The sequence below is a fragment of the Synchiropus splendidus genome, chromosome 15 (genome assembly GCF_027744825.2).
Source record: "Synchiropus splendidus isolate RoL2022-P1 chromosome 15, RoL_Sspl_1.0, whole genome shotgun sequence".
NCBI lineage: Eukaryota > Metazoa > Chordata > Actinopteri > Syngnathiformes > Callionymidae > Synchiropus > Synchiropus splendidus.
This window is the reverse complement of record NC_071348.1, coordinates 7885645-7897818: the sequence shown is the minus strand read 5'-3', so window position 1 is coordinate 7897818 and position 12174 is coordinate 7885645. Positions and strand designations below refer to the sequence as shown.

The window sequence follows — 12174 nt, the reverse complement described above, 5'->3', positions numbered from 1 at the left end:
GTGAACCGCGAAGACCTGCATGAATGGAAGCCACCAGTCGGCGGGATCACTGTGAGCTGGCGTTGGCGTCATGTCACCAAGCGACCGACGCCTGATCCAGCTGCTGGAGTGTCACTCTGATCGACTGAATAAATACTCTGTCGACATCCCTCGAAGTGACGCCCATATTCATTCTCCTGTGTCTGCTGAGAATTCCTGACTTTATATATACACGCTCTCATCCATCTGAGGGCTTGGAACTGCAGGCGTCCACTGTATAAAGCCAGAGGTCCTGCTGCATCTATCTTGGACCCCTCAGAGAACATTACATCCGACTTGATAGGAATTCAATAGACTGAAAGAAAGAAGCCCATTGCTTCTGAGAGACCCGACTTTAATCATCATCCCAGTGATGTAATCCCAGGTCCATATGCTTCCATATATTGACGTGCACTTTTGTTTACCTTGCAGTGTGTACTGCTGCTGCTGTATGAATGATTAATACCTCAGCAGCGCCAGCCTCGGGAATAAACATCCCTGCAAAAATATTCCTTTGTAAAAAGCAAAGGAACAGCAGAGAGGCTACTGTCACTTTACACATATTTTTATTTATGCACTTCTGACTTTATTTTCACTACGGCACTGTTGCTTCATACTGCTGTTTTTATAACTCACTATTGTTATCGTAGTATGCCTCCTGTGTGCACGCTTCTTTTTCTTTTATTGGAAAAGAATTTCACTGTGCGTTGTACTGCGTGTAACTGCATGTGGGACAAATAAACCTCTTGAATCTTGAAATGACTTAATACAGGTGAGCTTCACCTCACACAATAGGGAGCTGAAATTTCACCCTCACTGTGAGCTTAACCTCTGGGTTATGACCCATTTGTTGCCTCCTTTCAACACACTGCAAGCAATTCAAGGCAGCAATGGTAGCTTTTTTACAAGAGGTATGCAACCATGAACTCGCACACAGCTTGTTAAATTCTATTCATATGAACCTCTTGGAGTAGAGTTAGGGTGAGGCATGCCACAGTACTGGCTTGCTATTGTCTGCAAATTTCAATATACAAATAGTACTTTTTTTTTAAAACAAAAAAAAAAAAGAGGCTAACACTGGAAATTCTCGCTTCATTCAGCACCAACACAAGCCAGCTTCTAGTTAAAAGATCATCTGGACGAACGACAGTTTTATCTCGAACACCAAGGTTAGTCATTAGTCACCAACAATTTGGTGCATGGAGCCATTTCCTCCCGTTCTCAATCTATTCTGAGCTGCTTGTCCCCCGAGGGTCAGAGCAATTATTGGACCTCCGCGAAGGGAGCTGCCTGGACTGGAGCGCCGCGTCCCCCAGTCACATGCCTTCACACCGCATTACGGATTAAAGTACAACGGCACAGTTTGTTTGGCCTCGTCACCAGAACCGAAAAAATTCCCAGCTCAGCTCCACTGGTTGGGCTTACGCTGCACATTCGGTCCGCTGCGTGTCATGCAATATTCAAGAATGTTCTGAGAAGAGGCCTCCAGCGGAGAGATTTATCCGAGGAGTACGAAGAGTCCACTCAGCACAAGCTTGCAGCAGTTGCAGATTTTCAACAGTGTGCAGTACTCATTGTTAAGGAGAGGGGGAGGGGAATCGATGGAGCCTTGGAGAAGCCTGCCAGCTCCATCCTCAATGGAGGCCGTCGATACAGGTCTGCGGTCTGAGCGCTTAAATTGTAAATGCACCTTCAATGCACCCAAATACGCATCCTGGGATTCCCGCAGTGGTGTAACTGAGAAATCTATCTCCTGTAAACTCACACCAAAAAGTGTGTCTAAGTATCATTTATTCAACATTTGTCTTTTTCCTTGACCTGCACTGAGCTGCAGAAACACTTAGTGTTGTGTAGTAGTTGTTAGTTGTTATCCAACCTGTACGACAACAGTTCCGGTCAGGAGCCATGCGTTAAAGGTGGGAAACAGTGGAGTGGACCATTTGTTTTTGTAGTGAAACAGTGTCTGCCCTATAGTATATAACCCCTTCAATGGTTGTTTTAAAATCTAGAGCGCCACCAACTGAGCTCTGTTTCATGAAACCTCACTCAAAAATCACAAGTACAGCACACAAGACTGATATTTGCGGACGTATCTGTGTCACCAATACACCGTCCTGGCTCTGCTCGTGATGGGCTGCTGCGGTTTCAGTATTTTCCGAAGCCACAAGATGGCACTCTCTGCTCTGAAACGTCACGCCATTTTTAAACCTAGAGCGCCACCTGACGAGCTCTGAAAAGGAGGACACTGTTTCACGAAAGCTCATCAGCCCTTCAATAAAAAAGTGCTTCAAGTGTTGCAGTGCATTATGAGATTTGCAGTTTGAAAGGAGCAGTCACAGAACATGAGCAACTTACAACACGCTGTCTTTGGATGGAATATTAGGAGAATAATAATTCAGAAATAGAAGTAGGAATAAATAAGGAAAAATAAATGTAAATAAATATCACTTTGTTTCTGAATTACAGCACTCTTAATATTCCATTTCTGAATTGCTACGTAACTAATTTATTCCAGCGTTTCTCGTGTGCGCAGTTTTCATAATGCTGAGGCAGAATGGGGACAAAATAGCTCATTTCATGCTCCACAGAACCCGTCCGATATTTGTGTATCAGAACAGTGTATGGACAAATACATTTCTCAGAATTTACACTTTGATTTGTTAACTCCCAAATGTTTTAACCAAGTGTATCAGGTGTGTGTGTGTGTGTATGTTTTCCCCGTGACTTGAGCTAACAAGTCAGTTGAGTTAAAGTGACAAAGAAGAAAACATCTTTTGCCACAGATGTGTGATGTTTAAATTGTAATATGAAGTGAAAATATGACAGAAAAAGTCACTTATTGTTTGCTCAAGTCGTGTATTAAATGTCATTAACATGGACTTGTTTGACCTTTAGCTCTTCGGGTTTCTTGTGTTGATTTTAGGAGGCACGTTGCTCTTGTAGGGAGCTCCGAGTACCTGTTGGAACCGAAAGTGGGAGGTTATTTAATTGGAACAGCGAGTCTCAATGGAACTCATTTGATCTGAAGAAGATAAAAATATCTTCATATTAATTATGCATGCACGCTGGGAATGCCATGTCCACAAAACTACCTGATTTCACGGTCCCAGAGTTGGCTCACTTGTTTTGAAGGGAATGTGAAGAGCGAGTTCACAGCTAGGAGAGCACAGTAGAACAAGACTCACAACAACCTTGTTCTCACTGAAACGCCCTGAATAAGACTGAGCTCAAAATGTATAGTGCCATTAAAGCAGACACTTATTATAGGTCAAAACTCTTACATTAGGAACTTGGTTTCCATGTCAAAAGAGGCTGAAATCCCAACATTCGTTTTTATTGAACAGTCCGGTAAAACAGGCAATATGAAGAGTAGTCCATAAAGATTTGCATTTAAAAGGCATTTTTTTTCTTAATAGAGGATGCAAAAGAGACAGGAATATATATAATAGCAGTTAAGGTCACTGTAATCGAACGTAGCTCTTGCAGAGTTCATGGTCCCTGATATCGCCCCACCCACCGTTCTTTACGTGTGGGGCCACTCCTCCGGCCCCGTTGGCGGGCAGTCTCTTGGCTATCAGGAGGTTTTTGGGGAAGAGCTGGTTTCCGCTGCTCTGCAGGATATTTTCTATTTTAGTTTTCTGGCCGATGGGCATGCAGGTGGCTTTTTTGTGATGCATGCCGCAGTCGCCGGCGTGGAAAATCCGCGGCGCCTCGCTCACCATGACTTTCCAGTAGGAAGGCAGACATGAGACTGTCAGGTGCTGCAAGGACCAGTCCCAGTTGTAATCGTCATAAGTACAGAAGGTGTCGGTGCACTTGATGAGTTTCTGGTACGTCTCGCGGCTCAGTGCCATCCCCATGTTGTGCTCCGTGGACTTCCAGGCCTTCACCTCCACCTTGTTCGCTTTGCTGGAGTAGCCGATGTGGCTGTAGCTCCCCAGGGAGAGGATGTCGCAGTCACTGCACTGCTCCCTTTTGAGAGCCGACATGAGCTTAAGGAGATGGATGAAGTCAGGGGACATGTAGTGGTCCTCTTCGATGAGCAGAACCAGACCCTTAAAGTCCGCAAGAGTCTTAACTCTGTCCCAAACAAAGTGCAACTTCCACCACCAGTGGTGTTTGGTCTGGGAGAACTTGGCTTCGCGGTAGTGCCCGAAGGAGTCGGGATAGTCCGCGTTAATGCATCCGATCTTTAAGGCTTCTTTTTTGGGAATGTCTCTTGGGCAGTCTTTGGGGTCGTGTCCGGGGAACTCCTGCGGGTAGAGCTGGATGCTGAAGGGGAAAAAAATCTGAAGGACCTGGCAGAAGTCGACGGAGGCCACCACTTTGTTAATCTCGGGGGACCAGTAGTCATGGCTGAATATCAGCAGTATGTTCTCCACGCCTCTGGACTTGCGTAAGCTATCCACTAACAATTTAAGGTAATCGGGGCGATTGTGCACTTGGACCACCACCACGAGATCGTCCTTCTGTCGCGCCGTCTTAAACTTCTCCTCATTTCTTATTGTCTGGTCGAAGTTGAGCTGGAAGACGATGCCACGGTAGACTAAAGTAGCGTTGTCTACATCGGGCTTAGAAACCTTGAGTTTTTCCGTGCGAGTCTCGTTCAGTTGCACTAAAGGGGGCGGGGCCGGGGGTCGAGTGGCAGCCGGTGTGGCCGGCAGCGCCTCGACGTGATTATTGAGAATATTACTGCCGCCGCTGCTGCTGCTGCTAAGGTTGATGCTATTGCTTCTCCTCGCTGGTTCCGCCTCTTTCGGCGACAGGTCGCCGTCGCTTTTCTTCTGTCGCCCGCTGCTCCAGAAAGCAAGGCCACAGACGATGACCACCAGAGTCAGGATCACCACCTTCCTTTTGTAGATTCTGAATCTCATGATAGATTCTTGGAAAAAAAAAAAAAAAAACGAACAGCGAAAAATGTTGGGGTCAACAGACCAGATTAATAAGATGTAAGGAGGCTAACAGCTGCAAGCATAGATCTCCCTGGAAAGTCATTGGAGGAGGGTGAATCTTCCATGAGGCATGACACTTTCTTGGAGGCAGCAGAGTAGCAGAGAGCATGAGCTGCCTGGAAGATGAATTGAAAACATTGAGTTAGGTCCATTTCGACAAGATATGCTTCACGAGTAAATGGTGACTGTAAATGCGACCTGTTCCGATTATCCTTAACCTCCACAGGGCGTGGAGACCATCACTTGCTCGTGATAATACAAGGGGACATTTTAACATTGGTGGTATGCAGCCTGCATTTTTGCACACGCTCCAAATTGTTTCGCTTGAAATTTGCAGGCTTTAAATAATAACCTGAGCATATGCATGTACAATCTATTTGGAAAATGAGGCTTTCATTGCAGTCTGAATCATTTTTCCTGATATTAAATGGTTTAGGGGCCAAGACAGAAGCCTTTAGAATTTGGATTGCTTACAGACAGACAGCAATAACGGATGCTATGTTTCTTACTGTTTAAGAAGCCAATAAATCTTTTGCTTTGGTGTTTGAGAAGTTATATTCAGATGGATAAATAGCAGGATAACCAGCTTGCAAGATAGAAAACTAGATCGCTGGATATTTTCCTTCTACTGTGGGGAAAATCACAGGCTAATACGCAGCAAACACACACACACACATATTCAGTTTATTTATGGTGATATATAAGTGTAACTAGCTGCTCAGACATCTTTGACATTCACTCAGAGACGAGACTGAACTACTGAAGGCATTAATATTCGGCTTTTGCCTTTGTGTCAAGCAAAAGCAAAAAGATTTCGTGTCGAGCAAAAAGATTTTTGCGACAGCGGCAACAGTGACAGTAGGCTTCTGAGACTCTTTAAAAATGCCTCTCACATGCCCTTTGAGTTTCACCATCAACAAGTAGGATCAGGTTTTCACTGAAAATAAATAAATAAAATAAAGCCAGTAGGAACACAGTTCTGTGTTTCAGCATAAAAGCAATTGATCATACTACATTTCAGCCGTTTGCTTTTGATCCATTTGGATGGTCACAAACTAAAGTAATTCCATACGATTGTTCATTGTAGCACTCTAAGAATTGGTCTGATCGAGCCTAGCGACAGTTAACATTGATCCTGCTACATGTTTGCCACCATAGCAACCTTGGTTTAAATTCACCAGGCAACCAAGGGGACGAGTGAAAAAGAAGCCACATTAAAGACAATAATACTGACATCAAACAGGAAGTAGGTCAGAGGAAGAGAACTGTGTGCAACAGCCATAAAAACAAAACCAACATCCTCCATACAACTTTAACATGAAGCCCTTAGATGGATAGGGGTTTTCCCATTCATTCGGATCAAGTATAAACAAATAAAATGTAACTGTTAACACAGCACATTAGGATTTGTGAAGTCATAAACCAAAAATCTGCAGTGCAAAATATTCACATTTTAACTCATTAAATAGTGACATTTATGGACTATTTTGTTTTGACAATTGTCTTTATTTTTGTTGTTTCTGGTTTACAATATATTACATTTTTAACATAAATATTTAATGAAAGCCCTGCTTAATCTCCGAGTTTTTGTGATATATTATTTAGATATAAATGATACTCTAAATAAACAGGAATGATGTTGTCTGGCCAGTAAAATATACGGATCTACCTCATGAAAAAAACCAACATCCTCCATACAACTTTACAGAGAACGTGAAGCCCTTAGATGGATAGGGGTTTTTCCATTCATTCGGATCAAGTATAAACAAATAAAATGTAGCTGTAACACAGCACATTAGGATTTGTGAAGTCATAAACCAAAAATCTGCTCTGCAAAATATTCATATTTTAACAATTGTTTTGACAATTGTCTTTATTTTTGTTGTGTCTGTTTACAATATATAACATTTTAACGTAAATATTTAACGTCTATACCGTCTCGGGACGCTGACTTAAATATATTAGTCATCCGGTTTGAAATGAGTCGCAAACCTGCCAGTAAAATGTGATGCTGACGTGACAGAAATGATTGAATCGGATCTGTTGACAACAACGCTTGAATGAGATGAATTAAATAAAGTTTCATTGGGATTGTTTTTCAACCGATCTTCAATCCTTCAGTCGCGTCACTAATGTAACGATAAACTATAATGTTGCACTTGAACACCATCTGCTGTTATTACATCCGACCTCGATGAAACGTCGTTTCAAAAAGCAATGTTTAACGGACTAAAACGCGGCTTTTCTTCAGTCCAATACGCTGAAATAGTCCAAGAGCGAGTGAGGCACTAGTGCGTCTTGTGTCAGTCAGCATCCGTTCCATGCTAACTGGAAGTTAGCAGCGGTTCGGCTAGCAACTTACGAAGAAGCCCAGTCCAAAGCAGAACAAAACCCAAACCGCAAAAAGAATGGAAGGATTGGTTACCTCAAAGTGTAGCCCTGCTCTTGTCGAGAAACATCAGTTCGGCAGTGTCGCGATCGCCTCCATAGCTTCCTGCTGGCTGCATGGAAATTGGGGTCTTGCTGGGAAAAAATAAAAACACTCATGTAGAAGCAGTATGCGCACCACGCCAGAGGGGGGCGCGCACGACTCGTGTAAAGAAGACGCCGCTGCTCCCCAGTGATTTCGATTTCGATTTTAGATGAGGATGGCCTTTGCGTAATGGGGACATTTTGCTTGGTGTGGCGGCATCAAATATTCACGAAAGACATAGTGAAAGACTCCAGAAAAATAAACAATGACAGTGAGCCGAGCCAGAGTCCACCACTGTGTTATATATCTATATCTATAGTTTTTTTTTTTTTTTACTTTCCAGCATGAAACTTTTATTCTAAAGCAGATCTCAGAAATCCCATGTTTCTGAGTAAAGAAATCCACATAGGCGTGTTTAAGACGCTATATGAGTTCACTTAATATGTACGCAAACACGCAAAAGCTTTAGAGATTGTGATCATTGAGGGATAAAAATGTACGGTCATTTGAAATAACCCCTTTCTGGGATCAGGATGCAGTGTTCAACTATATAATTTTGCAATTACACAGTTTACATAGTTTTTAATAGAGAAACGCAGAGCAATTAAGAGGAAACACTAGAAAATCAATACATTTCATGAATAAATAAATGAAAAAAATTCAACAATGTATCGCTAGGAGCGCTAGAAGAACTACAGCAACCGGAAATGGAGCTTTCAAGGCCGCGTTGGAAAGCTTCATTGCGCATGCGCGGCCTTGCTTCCTCCTTTCCGACGCTCGAGCGAGAGAGACAAGATGGGCCACCAACAGCTCTACTGGAGTCACCCCCGAAAATTCGGACAGGGATCCCGATCCTGGTCAGTCTCGTCGTTGTCGAGTAACAAATACCCAAGCGCGCACAGGCGTGGATTTGTTTGTGGCGGAGATGTCGTTACGAACGCGGTATTTTGTCTTCAAACCCTCACCGCATGGAGTTAATATGGCGGCGCAGGATGCTTGTTGCTAACAGTTAGCACATTTAAAACGCTTTCTGTGCTGTCACATTCGTTTTTTTTAATTTTTTAATTTTTATGTTTTGTTCAAATGTTATCGCAGATGTAGACATTGCTGTTGTGACAGTTCAGCGTGTCTACAAATGCGCAATGCATCGTAATTCCGCCGGCATTTGGCTCAATATGTAACATTAATATCTGCTCTAATGCTGATATTGTTTGACCTTTTTCAGCCGAGTATGCTCGAACAGGCATGGTTTGATCCGTAAATACGGACTCAACATGTGCCGTCAGTGCTTCAGACAGTACGCAAAGGACATCGGCTTTGTCAAGGCAAGTTTAACTGTCAAACATGTTTATTTTAAGACCTATTCACATGCAATAGGTGAACACATAGAATACCACTTGCTCATTGTCAGCTGACGCCACCAACTGTGTCCTGAAGATGCTGACATTCTTTTTGTCCTCCTCCTTTACAGCTGGACTAAATGCTGGCAACCTCCCGAATCCCACGAATGGGTCAGTTGAAATCTGGAAGACCTGTTCAAGATGGACAACTTCAGTTTTGAAAATAAATGTTTCGATTTTGTCAAATTGAATTCTGTCTTTATTTTTTTGCTTAGGTTTTAGTTACTCATTGCCTTTAATTTTCACTCCATCGTATTTGCAATGTAACTCACGTCTATTTACACTACTTTAGCCCGACTACGGAAGAGATTCTCTGAGAACTAACACTGCAAATAGTAGTGGAATCCTCTTAACTTGGTACATTATTGAAAATGCTGGTGTTTACATGCTGGTTCACACTACAGGCTGTATTACACACTATAGATGAAGTTTGAATTGATTTGTGCAGTTTATGAATTGAGCCACGTTCTGTTATTTACCAAACTTCAGTGTCTGGCAAATTATTGCTTTAATACTATATATCAGTACTTACAAATAATGCTGTTAATTGACCAAAAAACACATTCTATTACATTTTATTCAGGTTTCCCTACTATTGTTGACACACCAAGCATCACTCATGGTCTCCAATACCGCCTTAAAGATTTTGTCCTGTTAAACGTTATCGAAATGGACACAAATCTGATTTTACAATTGTTATATATTCATTCTAACGCGATAAAAAGCCTAGTTTTTTTAAGCTTGTATGTATTTTTTTGCCCACTAGATGTCAGTAGCTCTCCATCACGCGCTTAGTGCTTGCGCGCCAGGGAAATAAAACGCAGGAACGGGAAGTCAATTTAATTTTCTGGTTCCTAATAAGTAAATAAATAGGTGTATTGTCTGCTAATTGTATAGCTACTCAACTGTAAATATTAACGTGAGTGCTATTCAAACACATCTGGCGAATTGAATGGAAACTATGCCGGAATAAAACAGAAAAAGATATAAATAATTGCTAACCTAAACTGTCAAATTAATGGGTTTGTATTTGCATTGTAAAATAAATATTGCGCTCAGGCCGCTGTGAAGTTGAGATTGGTCAGAGATGTTCCACAAAGAGCCTATAGGTCGTGTTTGGTAGCCATGGTTACAGACTATTCTTCTCCTTTGGCGGGAGAGAGTCTCACATGAAACTGTGCAGCAGAACAGGCAGACCTCGCCATTATCCAGCCAGCATTGCTAACTCTGGCTGCTTGAAGAGCAGCACGCTGTCTCCTCGCCACCATCTCCTCAACCGCGGGAGTCTCTTCTGAGCTGTCACCAGAATGTTCACCACAATGATCCTCTCTCTCTCTCTCTCTCACACACACGTTTGTCTTTCTGTCTTTGTCGGGGCGTCTCTCCCTGAACCTAACCACCCACAACACATGACTAATCTTAACCACGACTCTGAACCAAACTTTACACCCAGTTATGATAGTCAGGATTTTCACTTTAAATCTTTCAAAGTCATAAAGTCGGAATTGTGTGATTTAAGTTTAAAGTCAGTTTTCCATGATTAAAGTCACACTTTAAAGTCAGAATTTTCAGATTTAAGTCAGAATTCTGCATTAAAGTGAGAATTCTGAGATCACAGTCAGGATTTTCACTTTATCAGAACTCTGAGATTAAAGTTTAAAGTCATAATTCTGAGATTAAAGTCAGAATTCTCACTTTAATGTCATAATTCTGATCTTAAAGTCTCACTTTAAAATTCACCATATTCTGCCAAATCTATTTTTTCCTTCTCTGGCCCTAATCCTCTTCCGTATGAGTAGCATACAAAACACATTTAAATCTTCAGAGTTTTCATCCTGCCCCTTTCTTTTGTTTATTAAAACTATAAATGCATTTTCCAACAGACAGGCTTCATTTGCATAAAAACAGTTGCTACCATATGCCTGGGCTCAGTGGATTTCTCTCTCCCGCTCTTTCATTCACTGATTTAAACTCAACCAGAATCCTTACTTTATTAAAAGCGGTGACTCGGGACTCCATTGTTGACTGAAGCTTGTCTCAGACCTGTAAAAGATGTGCCTTTTAGACAACGTATTTTACAATATCCAGCGTGACACAGATAACACGGAGTCCTGCATACAAACTAGCAGCCTGCATTGTTTTTCTGGGACACCTCATCTCATGTACTTGCTTGTATTCCCTGGAGTAGTTGGCTCCTCTCTGCTTTATTGCTGTCCAGCATCTGCCTTCCACCATTGTTCCGCTCGACCAGGACCTAATTGTCAAACCACAACGGAATAAACCGCTTCTCCTGCCGCACACTTAGATTTGATGACTCCAGCAAACACTCATTTCTCTCACGATCTTATGGACTATTATTGAGTCTGAGATATTGCTGTGGAGTTTGGAGTCAATTCACTGACAGTCAGCTGTGTGACCCGGATCACACCATGGAGGTATTCCCAGGTCTATAATGTTATATAAGAGCTTCATTTGGGACGCTGCTCCTGACTCACTCACCAGCGGCGTGGAATCGCCGTGTTATTCATGATGTTAATGATGGCGGCGTTCCACTTGGACCAGAGCGCTGCCGCACCTGGGCAGAGTGAGGAGCCCGTTCAAGAGCTCCACTAATGGAGGACACTTTGTCTGTGCTTGTAAACATGACACTTCATTGTCCTTGGGCAAACCTTTAGAGAAAAACCCATTATTTTGAATATTCACTGTCATAATTTATCATTTAATATTTTTGATGTCATTGGTGTTTATGACCTTCCATATAGTTCATAGGCGTCTGTTAAGAAGGTTTGCCCTGTTGACCCATTTTTTTTATACTGGGACATAATCTTTCACTGCAGGTAATTCTCATAATGCCCTGCAACAATTTGAGAGCTCAATGTTTCAGTGACATTCCCTGCAAATGAATAAGTTAAGGGAGGCATCTTCAGGTAGTGAAGGGCTGGTGAGGCATCGTGAAACACTGTCCTCATTTTTAGAGCTTAGAAGGTGGCGCTGCAGGTTTGAAGTTTCATTGAACTTGTTGCTCAGATTTTAGAGCAAAGTGGGATCTTGGAAAAATGAGGAGACTGTTTCATGAAGCCTCACCAGGTATCCTGAAGCAGCAGGAGGTATTCCAGGGTTTTTTTTTTTTGTGTGTTTTTTTTGTGACGCTGTGCTACGTGGCGTCGTGTTTCAGTGAGTAAGCTGTTTGGTAGCGATGGGTTGACAAGCTTTCATGTAACAGGCCACTAGATGGCGCTGCCTGCTGTTAAATGCTTTGACTTGGAACAACAATTTCAACAAAACCTCACATCATTTCTAAAACTACAGCGCCATCTAGTGGCCTCTTAAA

General features: G+C 42.4%; 2 protein-coding genes across 2 annotated transcripts; one reads left to right on the top strand and one right to left on the bottom strand.

The window, feature by feature from the left end:
* Positions 1–3336: 3336 nt before the first annotated feature.
* On the bottom strand, positions 3337–7533 carry mgat2 (alpha-1,6-mannosyl-glycoprotein 2-beta-N-acetylglucosaminyltransferase). The gene is made up of 2 exons (XM_053888037.1): positions 7396–7533; positions 3337–5086 (listed from the first exon to the last, which is right to left on the bottom strand). Exon 2 carries the CDS (start codon positions 4890–4892, stop codon positions 3477–3479), a length of 1416 nt encoding a protein of 471 aa, XP_053744012.1. The 5' UTR covers positions 4893–5086; positions 7396–7533; the 3' UTR covers positions 3337–3476.
* A 599-nt stretch (positions 7534–8132) lies between these two features.
* rps29 (ribosomal protein S29) lies at positions 8133–9029 on the top strand. The gene is made up of 3 exons (XM_053843629.1): positions 8133–8300; positions 8669–8768; positions 8915–9029. The coding sequence occupies exons 1-3, from the start codon at positions 8239–8241 to the stop codon at positions 8921–8923; spliced, it is 171 nt and encodes a 56-aa protein (XP_053699604.1). The 5' UTR covers positions 8133–8238; the 3' UTR covers positions 8924–9029.
* Positions 9030–12174: the final 3145 nt, after the last annotated feature.

What these genes read in the sequence shown, in the direction of transcription:
- mgat2 (XM_053888037.1), bottom strand. Translation starts at nt 4,892, where the DNA reads ATGAGATTCAGAATCTACAAAAGGAAGGTGGTGATCCTGACTCTGGTG.
- rps29 (XM_053843629.1), top strand. Translation starts at nt 8,239, where the DNA reads ATGGGCCACCAACAGCTCTACTGGAGTCACCCCCGAAAATTCGGACAG. An exon ending in GGACAGGGATCCCGATCCTG is followed by an intron (nt 8,301 to 8,668) that starts GTCAGTCTCGTC and finishes GACCTTTTTCAG; the next exon opens with CCGAGTATGCTCGAACAGGC.